Below are 16306 nucleotides of genomic sequence, written 5' to 3'. Positions count from 1 at the left end.
TACAAAACTCCATATCGTTCAAAATATATAAGCGGATCCAAAACTTTGAAAACACACGGAGCTCCAAGATACACGTTCAAAGTCCCTAGGCCAAGTGACCATATCTACCCCCTGGAATTTGCGATAAGCGGAGAATAAGTTGTATGGAATGGTATTTCAGAAAGCACTATAAGGAAGGAGTTAGAAGATTCTGTGGTATGTCATTGCATAAGAAGACTTACGCGCTACGATAAAACAACCGTATGTTAGCCATGTCTTTCTGTTTTTTCGTGGCCGAAATTATTGACATCATTTAGGTTCCTGCTTCCATATCTTCCTGGACTCGATATATTTGTAGGCCGCGGTACAGAGTTAGATGCAGCTGCATCTTTTTTGTCTTTGTTCTTTTTCCAAAGAAAGGGAAGGACGAGGCACATGGTAGAGATAGAACTTGAAGTCAAGTATTATTTTGTCAGGTAGGTTTTCTTTTGGGAAATAGATTTAATTGAAATCAAATTCGGTTTGCTTGAAGCCTTGGTAGAAATTCATGTGGAGGTCATGGCCTATTATTTAAAGGGATGGCTCATGTTCGTGTTTAGAAAACGAGGAACGAGGAACGAGAATACCGCAAAACAATTGTCGGCCGTACTAGTTACCGCCATGCCTACCTGTCAGCGCTAAACTAAGAACAAGCGTGACGAACGAATCATTTACTCCCGTTGTGATATCATCTGTATACAAGCTTTTCTTGAAACCCGTTATCACCATAAGCCGGGTTCTATTGGACTCTTGCCGCTCGCGATGCTTACTGTTTTTGGATTAAAACTGATTACGTATATGCATGGCAGATACCTGTGTCACAGAATCGGATTGAGCCGATCTTATCCTATAGTGGACCTACTTGCGATCGCTTACTGTCCAATCCTAAAAGCTCTACATTGCAATATTTTAAGTTGCTTTTATGTTTCAAATGTTGTTGTTGGGTGATATCGGTAGCTGATTTTTGACTGCAAACAATAAGCATCCCAATTAAGGAACTAGTCGAGATCGACATGGGAATCAGGTGGAATAGATGCTTTGAGGCAGTGCAGCTCTGGTTTATATAACGATTATGAGGGTACTGCTATCTGGGGGAATGCTTACAATGTAAAACGTGAACGCAGTTTGGCGAGTGTGCCCTTGAGCTGTAACATTAAAGTTTTCAATTTATTTCATCCATTCAGCATGGTCTTTAATATATTTCAATTAATGGTTATTTATTTGGTTAAGGCATTAATATCAATGACATGTATCAATTGATATTTAATTTAGCATCAAGGAATGGCGTTAAACTTAATAAACCTATATTTGCTATGCTCATGGCTATTATTACCGTTACCAGTTTCCAGTATTTTCCATTTCAATAGAAAGAATTTCTAAAATCTGCTACTTTTGTCAACACTGTTAAAGAACAAAGTACTTAAGAAAAGGGATATAAGAAGACGTTCGATACAGTATATTGTCAAATCGAAATTGTATCTCGGAAATTGAGTATTATCGCTGGAATTAAACACTAGTCAACTGTCCGGCTCAATAAAAATAACTAGCAGGAGAATTGAGACATGTTATGATCCTTTTTTATTACATGAGCTTAGGGTGACGAGTCGACAAAATACGGTCTATGGATTTGTGGTTATGCTCTTATAAAAGTGGACTGCCAATTAGCATGTATGATATGAGACTGCTCATTTACCAATTGATCTCTATTGCAATGCTGAACGACCGAGCCTCCAGTTGTGGTTCAATGATTCTTATAAATCAAGATAGACGGATATACGGAAATACTCGGGTATACGGATTTACATAGATAGAGGAGACAGGGGTGTCGATCCAGTAAATATATATATATTGCGCCAAAATTTCATTTAGACTCAAAAGTGGCAAAGGCGTCGTTAATCGGTCTGGTAATACTTCTAATTGTTCCCGTTGCAGTTTGTCCGAGTATAACATCTCACTATCAGGCAACCTACAAAGCCCTAATCCGTATAACCGGTAAACACAACGCAGGTCGCCGATGCCCTCTCAAGATGGATTCTCACTCTTCGAGCACAATTGACCTAGAAGTAGGTCAATCGGAAATTCAAAAGCGATTGACCGTTACTTTTCGCAACATTAATGTTCATGTGACAGCCCCGGATATGGCGTTGGGAGAGACATTGGCGTCGGTCGCAGATCCACGACAAGTTCTAAACAACTTTCGCAAAGATCAGCGGCCAAAAAGGGTACGGGAAATGTTACATACTTTGAGTGGCTAATTAACATGTAGTTGACTGGGCGGCTAACTGGACCGCATAGACTATCCTCAAAGATGTCACTGGACAGGTCAAACCTGGGGAGATGGTAAGAACCATAGAAATCTTGAAATGCTGATAAATATCGGCTGATGAGATACGTGGTAGTTACTTGTTTTAGGGAGACCAGGATCCGGATGTACGTCTCTTCTACGTGTTCTATCTAATGATCGGGACTCCTTCGACGAGGTGGTTGGAGAGACCCAGTATGGGAGTATGGACCATAAAGAAGCAAAGAGATTCCGACAGCAAATTATGTTTAATAACGAAGACGACGTTCACTTTCCAACACTGACAGTGAACCGTTCAATTAAATTCGCACTTCGCACCAAAGTTCCGCGCGAACGTCCCGAGCATTTGAAGGACGAAAAAGAATTTGTCCAACAAAAGCGAGATAGCATCTTAGAATCTCTGGGAATTCCACATACGAAGAAGACACTGGTGGGCAATGAATATATTCGTGGTGTCTCTGGCGGAGAGAGGAAGAGAGTATCACTCGCCGAGGTGATGGCTGGACAGGTAAGCTCTGTTCACTTCAAACCGACATATTATAAATTATAGTTACCCATGATACTAATGGCAATTCATTAGAGCCCGGTCCAGTTCTGGGATAACCCAACTCGTGGCCTAGATTCAAAGACTGCCGTGGAATTTGCACATATGCTGCGACGTGAGGCTGACGAGAATAGCAAAACCATTGTCGCTACAATGTACCAAGCTGGAAATGGGATCTACGACGAATTTGACAAAGTTTTGGTTCTAGCTGAAGGTCGAGTGATATACTACGGACCCCGCCATTTAGCCCGGGGCTATTTCGAGGACATAGGGTTTATATGCCCCAAAGGAGCCAATATTGCTGACTTTCTTACCTCGGTGACAGTCCTTACTGAGCGTATCGTCCACTCTGGGATGGAAAATGAAGTGCCAACTACTGCTTCACAGTTCGAAGCTGCTTATCGAAAGAGTGGGATTTATATTGAAATGATTGATGGAATTGTTGAACCGGACAAACTGAAGAGTGAAAATGATGATTTTATTATGGCAGTCTCCAAAGAGAAGCGAAAAACGCATATTCCTCGTTCTCAGAGCCCTTACACTGCCAATCTCCGGGATCAAATTGTGGCTTGCACTATACGGTTGGTAGCCCCCTGACTGGAGGTATGGCTACATTACTAATAATAAAATAGTCAATTTCAAATCGTGATGGGTGATAGGCTTTCACTGGCAATTAAAGTAGGGTCAGCAGTAATTCAGGCTCTTGTCTGCGGCAGTCTCTTCTACAACCTTGAACTCGACAGCTCATCTATTTTCCTAAGACCCGGGGTTCTTTTCTTTCCTGTTCTATATTTCTTGTTGGAATCATTAGGTGAAACAACCGGTGCTTTCATGGGTCGTTCGATTTTAGCTCGCCAGAAACGGTTTGCGTTTTATCGTCCGACAGCTTTCTGTATCGCCAACGCTATAACCGATATTCCAATCGTCATCCTACAGGTCTCATGTTTTTCGCTTATTCTATACTTCATGACTTCGTTACAGAGAGGTGCAGGGAAATTCTTTACATTTTGGGTTATCGTTTGCGTGAACACACTCTGCTCTATGCAGCTCTTTCGCACGATAGGTGCTTTGTGTAGGAAATTTGGAAATGCCTCGAAGATGTCAGGACTACTGTCTACGGTATTCTTTGTTTATGGAGGTAAATATCTCTCTATTACGATTTAATCAAAAAAAGCCAATATAGGTGACATCTGATAGGTTACCTCATCCCCTTCAACAAGATGCACGTCTGGTTCCGTTGGATTTTCTACCTCAACCCCAGCGCGTACGCCTTCGAAGCTCTGATGGCCAACGAATTTAGTGGCTTAAAACTAAGATGCGTGGAGCCAGATTACATTCCATATGGAATTGGATACTCGGACTTCGGGTCCGCTAATCGTGGTTGCTCTGTGATTGGCAGTAATGATGACGGAATCATTGACGGGGCGGACTATATAAGAGACCAGTACCACTATTCATCGCACCATATCTGGCGCAGTTTTGGAGTCATCGTTGGAATGTGGATATTCTTTATCTTCCTAACCTCAATTGGCTTCGAGATGAGAAATAGTCAATCCGGCTCCTCAGTTTTGTTATACAAACGTGGAAGCGAAAAAAAGCGATCCTATTCCAACGATACGGAGAAGACTGGTGGCCTGCCCAGTACTGAAACGGGGCTTGCTTTGACTAAGAAGGTGAAGCAGTCTACATTCACTTGGGCTCATATTGACTACCATGTTCCTTACCAAGGGCAAAAGAAGCAACTGTTAAACCAAGTGTTTGGATACGTAAAGCCAGGGAACTTGGTTGCGCTGATGGGATGCTCTGGTGCAGGAAAGACTACGTATGGTCGCACTTTCTCACTTATTTCTAAAAATAAAGTGGATTATGAATATGGCTAATGGGGGAGTTCTAGGCTGCTTGATGTTTTGGCTCAGCGGAAAGACAGCGGCGAGATCCACGGGTCCATTCTGATTGATGGTCGTCCGCAAGGTGTTAGTTTCCAACGGACCACCGGATACTGCGAGCAAATGGATGTCCACGAAGCTAGTGCGACGGTGAAAGAAGCCCTAATTTTTTCTGCATTACTTCGTCAGCCAGCCTCGGTACCACGAGAAGAAAAGCTGGAGTATGTGGACTACATTATCAACCTTTTGGAGCTTACGGACATCCAAGATGCTCTCATTGGCAGTTAGTATTCATACAGAAAGATACGAACTCAGAGACAGAATAGTGACTAACTGACAAACAGTTCCCGGAGCTGGTCTAAGTATCGAGCAACGCAAGAGAGTCACACTAGGAGTGGAGCTTGTGGCAAAGCCCACCCTACTCTTCCTAGACGAGCCTACTTCTGGTTTGGATGGGCAGTCTGCGTACAATATCATTCGCTTCCTAAGAAAACTTGTCAACAGTGGACAGGCAGTGCTGGTAAAATTTCTCATGACGAGTCTTTCATTCATTATACTAAACTACTACATAGTGCACTATCCATCAGCCCTCCGCGGTTCTTTTCGATGCTTTCGACTCCCTTCTTCTGCTTGCTAAGGGTGGTAAAATGGCTTATTTCGGTGAGAGTATGTTTTCTGTCTTTATTGCTACTAGATCGACATATTATTCATGACCTGACATGGTAATTACACCCAGCCGGCCAAGAGTCTGGTAAAGTTCTAGACTATTTCGCCAGAAACGGCGCACCCTGTCCCCCTGATGCCAACCCAGCTGAGCACATTGTTGAGGTTATTCAAAGGAACGAGGAACATAAAACCAACTGGGTCGATGTCTGGAATCAGTCAGAAGAACGCCAGCAGGTTCTTGCGGAGTTAGAGGCTCTTAACAATGAAAGCAAGGCGGCTACAGACGAAGAGGAAGACCAGTCGGACTACGCAACATCATGCTGGTTTCAATTCTGCATGGTTCTTAAAAGGATAATGACCCAACTTTGGAGGTCACCTGTAAGACAGTTTTTTATCACATTTATTTAGAGAAAGCTAATAATCCCAAGGACTACATGTGGAACAAAATTATCCTCCACGTTTTCGCCGCCCTATTCAGTGGCTTCACCTTTTGGAAAATGGGAAACACCTCTTTTGATATGCAGCTCCGTCTGTTTGCTATTTTTAATTTCATTTTTGTGGCCCCAGGATGTATCAACCAGATGCAACCATTTTTTCTGCACAATCGAGATATTTTTGAAACGCGCGAGAAAAAGGTACGTGACATTCCCATTATCAAGATAATCCAAACCCACAGTCATCATACTAACAATTCAATGTTTCTAGTCTAAAACATACCACTGGATGGCTTTCATTGGCGCGCAAGTTGTGTCCGAGATACCATACTTGATTATTTGTGCTACGCTCTATTTTCTCTGCTGGTATTATACCGCTGGCTTTCCAACTACATCGAGTGTTGCTGGGCATCTCTATCTCCAAATGATATGTGAGAAATCCACCAGGCCTCCTGAAAAGTGAAAATGTATTCGAAATTGCTAATGACATAAATGAAAAAATTCAGTCTATGAATTCCTGTACACATCACTCGGCCAGGCAATCGCTGCATATGCACCCAATGAATACTTCGCCGCAATCATGAATCCTGTTATCATCGGTGCCGGCTTGATCAGTTTCTGCGGAGTTGTGGTGCCGTATACACAAATGCAGCCATTCTGGCGGTACTGGTTATATTATCTAGACCCTTTCACCTATCTCGTCGGCGGCCTACTCGGCGAAGTACTGTGGGATGTCAAGGTAGAATGTGCGGCATTTGAATTAGTGCACTTCAGTGTCTCCACTTTGAATCAAACATGCGGTCAATACATGTCGGAGTTTTTGAGTCAACAACCAGGGTATCTGGTAGATCCGGATTCGACATCGACGTGCTCTTTCTGCCAATACTCGACAGGGGCAGACTATGCCAGGACATTCAATTTGAATGAGAAATATTATGCGTGGAGAGATGTACGTTTTTTACCTCGGTAATCCTTTATCATTTTACTTTATGGACTATGGCTGACCTTCATCAGACTGGAATTACCGCGCTGTTTTGCATTTCGTCGTATGCTTTTGTGTTTCTCATGATGAAGTTAAGAAGTAAAAAGACGAAGAGTGCAAGATCGGAGTAACTTCCGAGTCTGAGGATTTGTTAGAAAGTGTCAGGGGATTCCTACTCCATTTGATTCAAACTGCATAGAGTTTTGATAGACAACTAGAGATAGACTGTACCATAGGAGTTTTCGGATAGGTTTGAACATGTATTCAAAGTCTCTACTCAATACTAGTGAATAAAATATTGGCAAAAGAATTTCTGTATACTAAGCCAAAGGTAGCATACGTAACAAATGAAACAAAATCTAGCATAGTATGCTCATAACATTAATACATCCTCCAAAGACTCTTGAGTCATTCAAGTCTGTCAGTCAAATCATCCTGCATGGTTATTTTCATAATTTTTCGTTTGTTTTGCATAGTCATCTCGCTCGTCGTCAATAATCCCGGGGGTATCACTTTTATGTTCTTCTCCTTCCCATCATTATGTCTAATCCTCATTAATCTCATTGTGTCCATTCCTCGCTTGTTCCCGGTCTATACATGGGATATAACGTAGGAAGAGACGTTTACTTGTTGAGCCATTGGACCAGCTCAAGCAGCTCCTGTCGTCGCTCATCCTCAAGTTGGTCCTCCTCAGAGAGGACGGATTGGAAGATGGGCAAGAGCTGGGGTGTAAGCTGGCGGACGGTTGGGTTTTCCCATTTATCTGTGGTATGTTAGAATGGCTAGTCTCGAGATTGAAGTGAAGTAAACGTACACAGCTGAGCGATCATCTTATACAGAGGCTCGTTTTCCTCGTAGTCGTTCTTTAATGGCAATATGTTAACAATAGCAGGAAGCACGTCGGAAATTGGCACCTTGTCATGCTGCTTCAAGATCATGCGAGACAAGCAACCGGTGGCATTATCGGGAAGACGGGAGACCTCTTGTTGGAGGCATGGCTCAAGCTTCTGCAAAATTGTGGGAAATTGCGAAACAATAGATGCGTCGTTGGTGGCCTCGATGAGACGGCCAGTTGCGTAGGCAGCATTGGATTTTGTCTGGGGGTCCTCGTCGGCGAGGCGCTTGAGAAGAAGAGGCAAGAAACGACCAGTCAAAGGGGTAACAGTGTCCTTCATGCCGGTGATCACTTCGGCAAGAACCCCGACGGCGGTAGCACGCTCAATGTTCTCCGAGCTGCTGATGAACCGAAAGACGCTCTTCTCGAAGATCTTCCATAGTTCTGGGAAATCTGGACCCAGAGCAGCGGCAAGGCCAGAAACGATGTCAAGAGCGCGGTCGATTACAATCCAGTCAAACTCAGATGTCTCGTCCATAACTTCTTGGAGTTCCTCGTCCTCGCCAAAGTCCTGCTGGCAGGTGTGCTTCTTGTTGATGAGATCAGTCACTTGTTGAACAACGCTGGTGAGCACAGTCTCATTAGCAATGAGAGCTGGGCCAGTGTAGCGCAGGTTGTCAGCAAGGTTGCTGCAAAGATCGCCAACGGTAGCCCTGTCAAAGGTAATTAGCACGAGAGAACACAAGCAAGAGTCAATGGCAAAAAAATGTGAGGTCATGCAAGTAATCAGATGCGTTGAAATGCGTCTTTAACATCAATCACGCTCGGCGTGTCTGAGTGAGCTGGGTAACGGTGTTGTCATCATTTTAAGGCAAGGGTTACAATGAGCAAAGAAAGTATACTTACGGATCAGCTTCCTCACCCCACATCTTGATAGTGGCGGTCATCAAAATCTCGCCAAATTTCTTGACTTCAGCAGGGGGCTGCACCTTCACAGGAAGGCCAGCCTCCCACTTAGGCATCTGACCATTATCTTCAGCCAAGGCGAAAAGAGTAGCATAGGCACGGTGAAGAGTGCTGATAGTGCTCTTGCGGACGCCCTCGTACGGATGCTCAGTAAGAGGCAAGACCAACTCAATGGTCTTCTCAAAGTATGGGAGATAGGCGCCCTTGGTGTGGCTGATCAGGTCGCCAATGACCTCGACGGCGATTTCCTTCTCAAGAGCTAGTGGGGTAACGGTGGTGAAGTCTTCCCAGTCGTCCTCCTCATCAATGTCAATATCCTCAATATCACCATCCTCGTCATCTGAGACTTCAGCAACCTTGATCTTGCGGCCACCGATTGTAACCTCCTGGCCAACGAGATCCTTGGCGGCTTCACCGAGCTCAACCTCAAGATCGGCTTCTTCCTGTTCAATGCAAGCGCTCAGGCCCTTGAAGACACCTTCAAGGAATGGCTTGAAGTCCTCTCCATAGACTTTGGAAATGGATCCCCAGAGCATATAAGTGCTCTCCTTAAGACGAGAGTGGTCGAGGTGCAAAGCCTCCTCACTAGCGCGCATAAGCGGCTCAACGTAAGGCTGATAGTTTTGAGGTCCAGCAGCAGCGGACATTTGACCCATGGCATCAATGATGCTAGCACGAAGGTCGAGCTCCTCCTCGTTTTCCTTCTTGGTAACGTATTCCTGCATAAGGTGCATCGACTTCTCAAAATACGGGAGGAACGCCTCGCCGGCAGAAGAGGCGAGCGAGCCAATGGCATTGGCAGTCAAGCCCTTGATCTTGAAATCAGGGTGGTTAAAGAGCTTGTGCAAGAAAGGTACAAGCTCATCTTGGTAGGGAACGACATCCTTGGATTCAAGACCCTCGACAACAGCGGCAATTGCGCTGACGGCAGCCTTCATGATGTTGACTGTAGGTCCAGTTTCCTCGCCCTTGTAGTTTTGCATTGCGCTAGCAAGGTTCTGGACCAATAACGGCATGAGTTTAGCGTGTTCCTTACCGACATCCTCGGCCAGGTCGTCAGCAAGGCGGGCAACACCGTGGAGGGTTGCTTGGCGGACCTTGGGGTCTTTGTCGTTCAGAAGGTGGAGCACCATGGGCATAATTTCATTGAATTGTGTGCTGATAAAGTCAGGAGCACCCTCGACACACATTCCCAAAGCCATGATACCGGCACGGCGGTGGTCTGGATCCTCGCTGTTGAAATACTGGCCAAGAGCTTGCAGCAGCGGGACAACAACCTGGCTTGGTGGCAGGCTCTGAGCAAGCATATCGAGAAGACCCAGTGCAGATCGAGCTGGAGTAATCTCATCCTCATCATCGTCGTCGTCAAGCTCAGTGACGACGTTAAGGGCAGTGCGGGTGAGCTGTTCACCAACTTTGAGGCCTTGGACTTTCATCTTGCGATACTTGACGCACTGCATCAAAAAGCTAATGGCCTGTGTACGGGTATCTTCCGCCAGCTGGGTGTTGGCAGTAATCTCGTTCATGAAAGTAATCAGATCCTTCAGGTGGACAGTCATCAAGGCAGGATCACAGCCGAGCAAAGTCTGGAAGACCTCGAAAGCCTGCATGATGCGGTCTTCGTCTGTTGTGTCGATCGCATCCTTGAGAACACGAACCATGTCAGGGAAGACCTGTTGGAAAGCCTTGACAGGAGCTTCATCCTCGTCAGAATCGAGATGTGTGGCGAGCTTGCTGAGAGCCAACAAAGTGTTGATCCGCACCTCGGCGCTCTCCGGGTCACGGATAGTTTTGCTGAAAAGGGTGAACAGATCCTTGAACTTCTCTTCGAAACCTTCTCCGAGTGACTCGAGGATGGTGAAGAAAATGTACACTGCAATTGCACGCTCATCTTTGTTGCTACTTTGGGCAGCCTGGACCAAAAAGTTTGGCAATTCCGCCCACTCTCCGTCGGGCAGATCAATTTTGGCGACGGAAGAGACCACGCGAGAGATGGCGTGGCGTACCAACTCGGAGCTGCTACTCATAGTACCGCGCAGCAATTGTTCACGGATCTGGGGCTTCTGGTCGGCCGGGAACTTGAGCCAGAACTTGCCAACAAGGCTGCGAGCCTCAACGGCGGCCAGCTGGCGCAGGTCGTCATTCTCATGGCCGGTGGCAATCTGGATGAGGAAAATAAAGGACTCGGGCTTGTTATAGAACTCTTTCTGCAGGACACCGGTGGCGTCTTTTACGTTGCCATTGGCAGCTATAACCAGGGGCGCATGTCAGTTTGCGATAAGGCGATCTGCAAGAGGTGCTGGTACGTACGGTTCAGAATAATCTGCAGCTGCTGCAGGAATCGTTGCTGATCCATGGCTGATGATTATCTATCGACGCAAAGCGTCGTTGTGATGGGGGAAAAAAGAAAAGTGACAGAGAACGCGGGGTTGCACAACCCTATGAACTATCGTCGTCACTGACAAACACAAACACAGAGAACTATTGAATAGCCTTCAATAGCTCTAGAGTCCCTTGAAATAGCGGGCACAATAAACAATGGTTAGGGATAGGAAAAAGAGGCAGAGAACAGGGGAGGAAGGAAAGGAAAGAAGCGTTTCGGCGTTTTTGGGCTTTTAGTAAATAATAAAAAAAATATTTTTTCCTCCTGTTGATCCGCCTAAACAGCGCCGCGGCCCAATCGCCCGCGCCCACGCGTCTCCACCCCTCCCAGTGCCCCTCTACACTGCTGTTACTCTCTATTTATTTTGATATGGCATTCTCTCGTGTATCTTTCTTAGATTGGAAAAGAAATGGTATCCTAAGATGGTTGCTATATACATCAATGCATTGACTCCAGGGTCCTTCTTTAGTTTTGCCGCCCACACGCTACTCCAGCCTGAAAGAAAAATAAATCGTGTTCCAAATAAGATGAGGTGAAACAGTAAAATAAACGCCAAAATAGGTCCTTGGTTCACGCCTGCCAATAACTCAAGCATGTAAGCGAGCCGAATACAGCTAATCTTCGTCTTCCGAGTCGTAATCGTCATTCATGAGGAGTGACCGGTAACCCCGGGCAGCAAGATTCTCTTCGAGCCCGCCATCCGACTCTGGATCCGCATATCCTGCAAAGTGAAATCTTAGTATTGATCTAAAAAGAAACAGGGCCTAAGCATTGGTATACAAAAACATACCTTCTCCGCCAAAGTAGCTTAGAGCCACTGGTAAGAAAATGAGAGCGTGAGTGGCGGCGAATATGACCAGAGCCAGCCAGATGCGGAAATAGTAGATCTCGAAGATTTTACTGCGAGTGAATGCGAGCACACATACACCAAGGAGTTTGGTGATAGTAATTCCGCTAAAGACACTGCCTCCAACGTTCACAAGAGCAGTCCAAGCCCGCGCGTCCTTGCCACGCAATTTGGGGCTCCGATCTAGGATTGTGCGAGATGGAAACATAAATGCGCGTGCGATATGGGCACAAAATTCGACTCCGATACCAACACAGATAACCAGATTGACGAGCGATACTGCGTTCAAAGAAACACCAGCGACAGCCATGGTACCGATAATATCAACTACAATCATAACAACTGTAGTAGTAATAACCGCCCCAGTAGCGACCGAGCCAAGTAATAAGGAGCTAAGAACAAAGATTATAGCAACAGCTGCCCCAAGAAGAGTTCCGGTCAGGCGAATGATACTTGCGTATTGATCAAAGAATATGTAGAACTTGGAATACGGAAAGATATCGATATTGTGTTCGTTTGATAGGTCGCTCGAAATGCGTCGTGCTGAGGCGTAGGCATTAATGAAATCGGCCTGGCTCTTCAGTGGAGTATGACTCGAACGGAAGTGACTTGCGCTAATCGTGATGTCCTTGGGGTCAATTACAAGGGCATCACTGTATGGGGCTTTTCCTCCGAGTGGGCAGGACGCGTCTGTCGGTGACTTAATCCACTTCTCGGCATAATGAATGAATTCCTGGCCTTCGGGCATCCCGAACAAAGAGATATTCCATGGTGGAACACGGTCCTCAAAACATACTTTTTTCCCTTCTTTACAACAGTCTTGCTGAGGATTGAGCCAGTAGAAGAAATCATCGATCCAGCTGGCAGTCGAGCCAGAGATATAAGACACGTTGGGGCGCTTGGCTTCTTGCTCTAGAACAAATGACAGTGAATACTCTTCACATGTAGAAAACCGGCCACACATCTGTCGCTGGTGCGAACGCTGTGTCATATTCACGTCGCGCGTAACAAAGTACACGGGTGGCCCAGTTTGGAAGTACGCATCAAGATCATCAAAATATTGGATAAGGTAAGAGTCTCTGGGAAGAGCAATGCGCTGGTCCAGGCCAAGTTGCACTTCGGGTATCAGAGCGAGGCCGGCAGAGAAGAGCCCTAAGAATATAACGACCACAGCCGCCTTTACCCGCCGATCCAGCAAAGCAGGGGCATAAACGCGGCGAATGAACTTCTGCAACATGCTCTCTCCGGCCATGTCATCAAAGGCAGCACCATCTTGAAGACCAGAAGAAGTTGCCCGTCGGACCGTCAAACAAGGGAAGCAGTCGGCCCGAAGACTCTCTACTCGCTTTTGGTTGAGGGCTAGAACAGAGATGAACATGGTGACTTGCAATATAGCATTGATAAAAACAGCTCCAGCAGCATATGCAGCAAAGTTCTTGACTGCAGGCATGCCAGCCAAGATGCCCAAAGCAAAAGCCACAGTTTCAGTAGTAGCTGACAAAAGGATGCTTGGTCCCATACGACCAAGCGCACGCGCAACACGCTCATCAATCTCTTCGTCGGGATGGCTGATATTGACACGATCAAACTCATTGACGATGAGAAAGATATTGTCAACACCAACAGCTAGAACAAGGAAAGGAATCACCTCGGCGATGATTAAGGTCACCTTGATGCCAGCCGCAGAAAACAATCCAACGGAAGCAGAAACCGACATTAAAACAATCACAATGCCAACAATACCCAAGGTGAACTTAGACTGCACCAATGCATTGGATGGGTTTATCAAAAGTGACCTAAATGTCAATGCCCCCGACCCTAAGGCTATTGAAGCGTAGATGAACATGATGACGTAGCTTATAACGACGATCTTCGCATCTGTGTTGGTCGACTTATTGAGCTCTTGTTCCAGGCTCTTCTCCGTGTTAAACGAGACACGCAGATGACGCTCGGCGGCTTCTTCCTGCACGACGGAGAGAATTCGCTGCAAACTGTCTTCCCAATCCATTGCTCTCAGTTCCCCTTCCGATCCTTGCGCATGGTTATTCACAACCCAGGTAACCACGAGGGCATTTGCATCAAGGACATTTCCTGTTTCTTCATAACCGCCAAAGATCATGGTAGGTTGAAGCGGTTGTTGGAAGTCTGGTAGACAACTGACATCACCAGGAGACTCAGCACAATGAATGAGTTTGTCCGACCAGTTATCTGGAGTTATGCCGGCCATAGAACCACCATAATAACCCATTGGTGACTGTACCACACAGGCGTCTCCGGTTGGTTTAAAGCACACGTCGTCAAGGGAAAGTCCTTGGTTCAGAGAAATCATTCGGCGAACCCTACTCTCAACATCAGACCACCAGGTTAATGTTTCGTAACTCAAAACAGGCCCGGTGTCATTCACCAAAAAGACCTGCTCGGCGCGATAGAAAGGACCAAAATTTTCGTCAAAGTATTCCTTTTCTTGAGCAGCGTCCGAAGTGGGACTAACCCACAAACGAACGGGGTCAGTTTCGACAGTAAATTGTAACCATCCAAGGCTGAGCAAGCCGACAATAATTATACTCAAGGATATTGTAATGGTAGGAAACCGGGCACATGTTCCACCAAGGCGACTGAAAACAGTATCACATATATCATTCAACTTATAATCCTTCAATTGATTCTCCACGTAGCTAGAGCCATGAATATAATCGATTTCATCTTCGTCATCGCTTGCGACAGGGTCTTGCAAAAGTCGGACTCGCTCCGGTTTGCGAAAACGTCGCTCTCTGTATGTAACGTAGCTTGATACCAGTATGATTATCAACAAGAATACTGAGTATATAAGAATAACGGCAAAGGATAAGCATGGCATCAATCCAACATGACAAAACTGTTGTGATTTGACCTCGCGCAAAGTTGGACAGACGGGTGGACAGTCTACGCAAGAGCATCGGAAGGCAGGGTCGGAATCATTGCAGGCCTTGGGGGTGATCGGAAGCGCCTGCATACCGTGGGGGTCAGGATTACTCGGCTCTGTTTCGTAATTGATCTGGAAAGGACTGCCGAGAAGCTTCTTGTCACCCAGAAATTTCATAAACTGAGTGTAATTTTTCGCCCCGCCTCCAATAAAGTCGATAGCCTTGCCACCAGATGCGCCATTCTTAACGTTTTTACAACTGTCATAGAAGCCACTCTGGTACTCTTCAGACCATAGATTCTCCAATTCTGTGACGAGAAGCTTGTCTCCCTTCGGTTCTGTTTGCGTGATATTGACGAAGAGTGATTGATCTGGGGAACACGTAAACGTACAAAACATGTTGAAAAAATTGGTGACACATGCCGGACACGAAGCGATGATCCCTTCGGCGAGTTTCAGGTTCTTCTTCAACGCATCGACCTGTTACAATCGAAATGTGTCAATGTGTGGTACATCCAGGCGAAACACGTAACTTGTCGTCTTACCTGCTCTTCTTCACAGCAGACTGGTCCCTCAGACCACTGAATTCCACAGAGCGATACTAACTTCTCTCGCACGGATGCGTCCGGCTCGCGAGCAAGCCCGTTGTCGGGACAGGGCAGCTCCCCGCCAAAAAAGCTCTTCTTTCCACAGTGACCTCGAATCGCACAACGACCCGGCTCATGCAGAGCAGTATCTCCCTGTGCGGTGACACTGGATAATAGCAAAGCGGACACCAGGCCCTTAGCTAAGGTAGGGAAACGAAAGCCTCGCATGCTGGCCAGCTCGCGGCTCGTGACCGAGCGAGGCCGAGGCTGCAGGCACGCAGGTCTAACTTTTGCCTAAGCGGTTTCTGCACAGCTAGAATATTCCAGCAATGTAAATCATCGAAAATTGCAGCGAGAGAGTCCCAGTGGCTGGTCAGGGGTATTGTGGTGTCGTAGTGTTGTGGACAAGAGAAGAGTGTTGGCTATGACGACAACGGATAAACAGGCAGCGGGTCACGTGCCGCAACTCCGCGACAGAAGGAGCGACGCTTAGTAATCTCTCGATATAACTTACTGGCAAGAACAACAACAAGCAACTTGCAAAAGACTGTGACTATGACAAGAAATCGACAACGATATCGGCGATGGCCACGGCCACGGCGACAACGACAACGACTGAGATTGGTGACAATGCGCGTACTTGGCAAGTAGGTGTTATGCGGTGCCTGATTCGCGGGCGCATGACATCAGGCCGTGCTTCCGTTGTCTCCCGCAGCCTCCAGCGAGCACCGAGCGAGCAGTGAAGCCCATCCAGGCACGGCCTCCATCGTAGGCTAATCCATTAGTCCGGCAAAGCTTGGACGCGGCGTCACCTGCCCTGACCTCGCCGATCGTCCCCCTATCTCCTATCCCCTAATCCGCAATGGCGCCACGTGTGTCGCGAAAATTCTTGCGGCCCTACCGGATGTGACTCAAGCTTGGACGGCGAGAAACGAAGAAATGACATGGCGCGAA

The 16306-nt window shown here is 46.5% G+C and overlaps 3 protein-coding genes across 3 annotated transcripts; 1 reads left to right on the top strand and 2 right to left on the bottom strand.

Moving 5' to 3' along the window:
- The first annotated feature begins 1910 nt into the window (after positions 1-1910).
- BGW36DRAFT_312069 (putative ABC multidrug transporter) lies at positions 1911-7069 on the top strand. Its single transcript, XM_046212496.1, has 14 exons — positions 1911-2240; positions 2314-2358; positions 2418-2828; positions 2901-3445; positions 3497-4002; positions 4062-4686; positions 4759-5033; positions 5095-5270; positions 5323-5416; positions 5487-5794; positions 5845-6051; positions 6122-6281; positions 6357-6799; positions 6865-7069. The coding sequence occupies exons 1-14, from the start codon at positions 2046-2048 to the stop codon at positions 6961-6963; spliced, it is 4089 nt and encodes a 1362-aa protein (XP_046076126.1). The 5' UTR covers positions 1911-2045; the 3' UTR covers positions 6964-7069.
- A 1-nt stretch (position 7070) lies between these two features.
- Positions 7071-11243, bottom strand: BGW36DRAFT_368832 (putative importin beta-4 subunit). Its single transcript, XM_046215032.1, has 4 exons — positions 10944-11243; positions 8574-10881; positions 7647-8380; positions 7071-7595 (listed from the first exon to the last, which is right to left on the bottom strand). Exons 1-4 carry the CDS (start codon positions 10987-10989, stop codon positions 7456-7458), a joined length of 3228 nt encoding a protein of 1075 aa, XP_046076125.1. The 5' UTR covers positions 10990-11243; the 3' UTR covers positions 7071-7455.
- Positions 11244-11630: 387 nt separating this feature from the next.
- On the bottom strand, positions 11631-15580 carry BGW36DRAFT_288388 (putative patched sphingolipid transporter; the record flags this gene model as incomplete). Its single annotated transcript, XM_046210568.1, has 3 exons — positions 11631-11737; positions 11807-15245; positions 15311-15580. 3 exons carry the CDS (start codon positions 15578-15580, stop codon positions 11631-11633), a joined length of 3816 nt encoding a protein of 1271 aa, XP_046076124.1.
- Positions 15581-16306: the final 726 nt, after the last annotated feature.

The sequence above is a fragment of the Talaromyces proteolyticus genome (genome assembly GCF_021365285.1).
Source record: "Talaromyces proteolyticus strain PMI_201 chromosome Unknown BGW36scaffold_2, whole genome shotgun sequence".
Lineage (NCBI taxonomy): Eukaryota > Fungi > Ascomycota > Eurotiomycetes > Eurotiales > Trichocomaceae > Talaromyces > Talaromyces proteolyticus.
Note: the sequence above shows the minus strand (reverse complement) of the source record. Positions and strands in the feature narration are given on the sequence as shown.

What these genes read in the sequence shown, in the direction of transcription:
- BGW36DRAFT_368832 (XM_046215032.1), bottom strand. Translation starts at nt 10,989, where the DNA reads ATGGATCAGCAACGATTCCTGCAGCAGCTGCAGATTATTCTGAACC. An exon ending in GCTGCAGATTATTCTGAACC is followed by an intron (nt 10,882 to 10,943) that starts GTACGTACCAGC and finishes CCCTGGTTATAG; the next exon opens with CTGCCAATGGCAACGTAAAA. An exon ending in TGGGGTGAGGAAGCTGATCC is followed by an intron (nt 8,381 to 8,573) that starts GTAAGTATACTT and finishes TACCTTTGACAG; the next exon opens with GGCTACCGTTGGCGATCTTT.
- BGW36DRAFT_312069 (XM_046212496.1), top strand. Translation starts at nt 2,046, where the DNA reads ATGGATTCTCACTCTTCGAGCACAATTGACCTAGAAGTAGGTCAATCG. An exon ending in TCTGGTGCAGGAAAGACTAC is followed by an intron (nt 4,687 to 4,758) that starts GTATGGTCGCAC and finishes GGGGAGTTCTAG; the next exon opens with GCTGCTTGATGTTTTGGCTC. An exon ending in AATGGCTTATTTCGGTGAGA is followed by an intron (nt 5,417 to 5,486) that starts GTATGTTTTCTG and finishes AATTACACCCAG; the next exon opens with CCGGCCAAGAGTCTGGTAAA.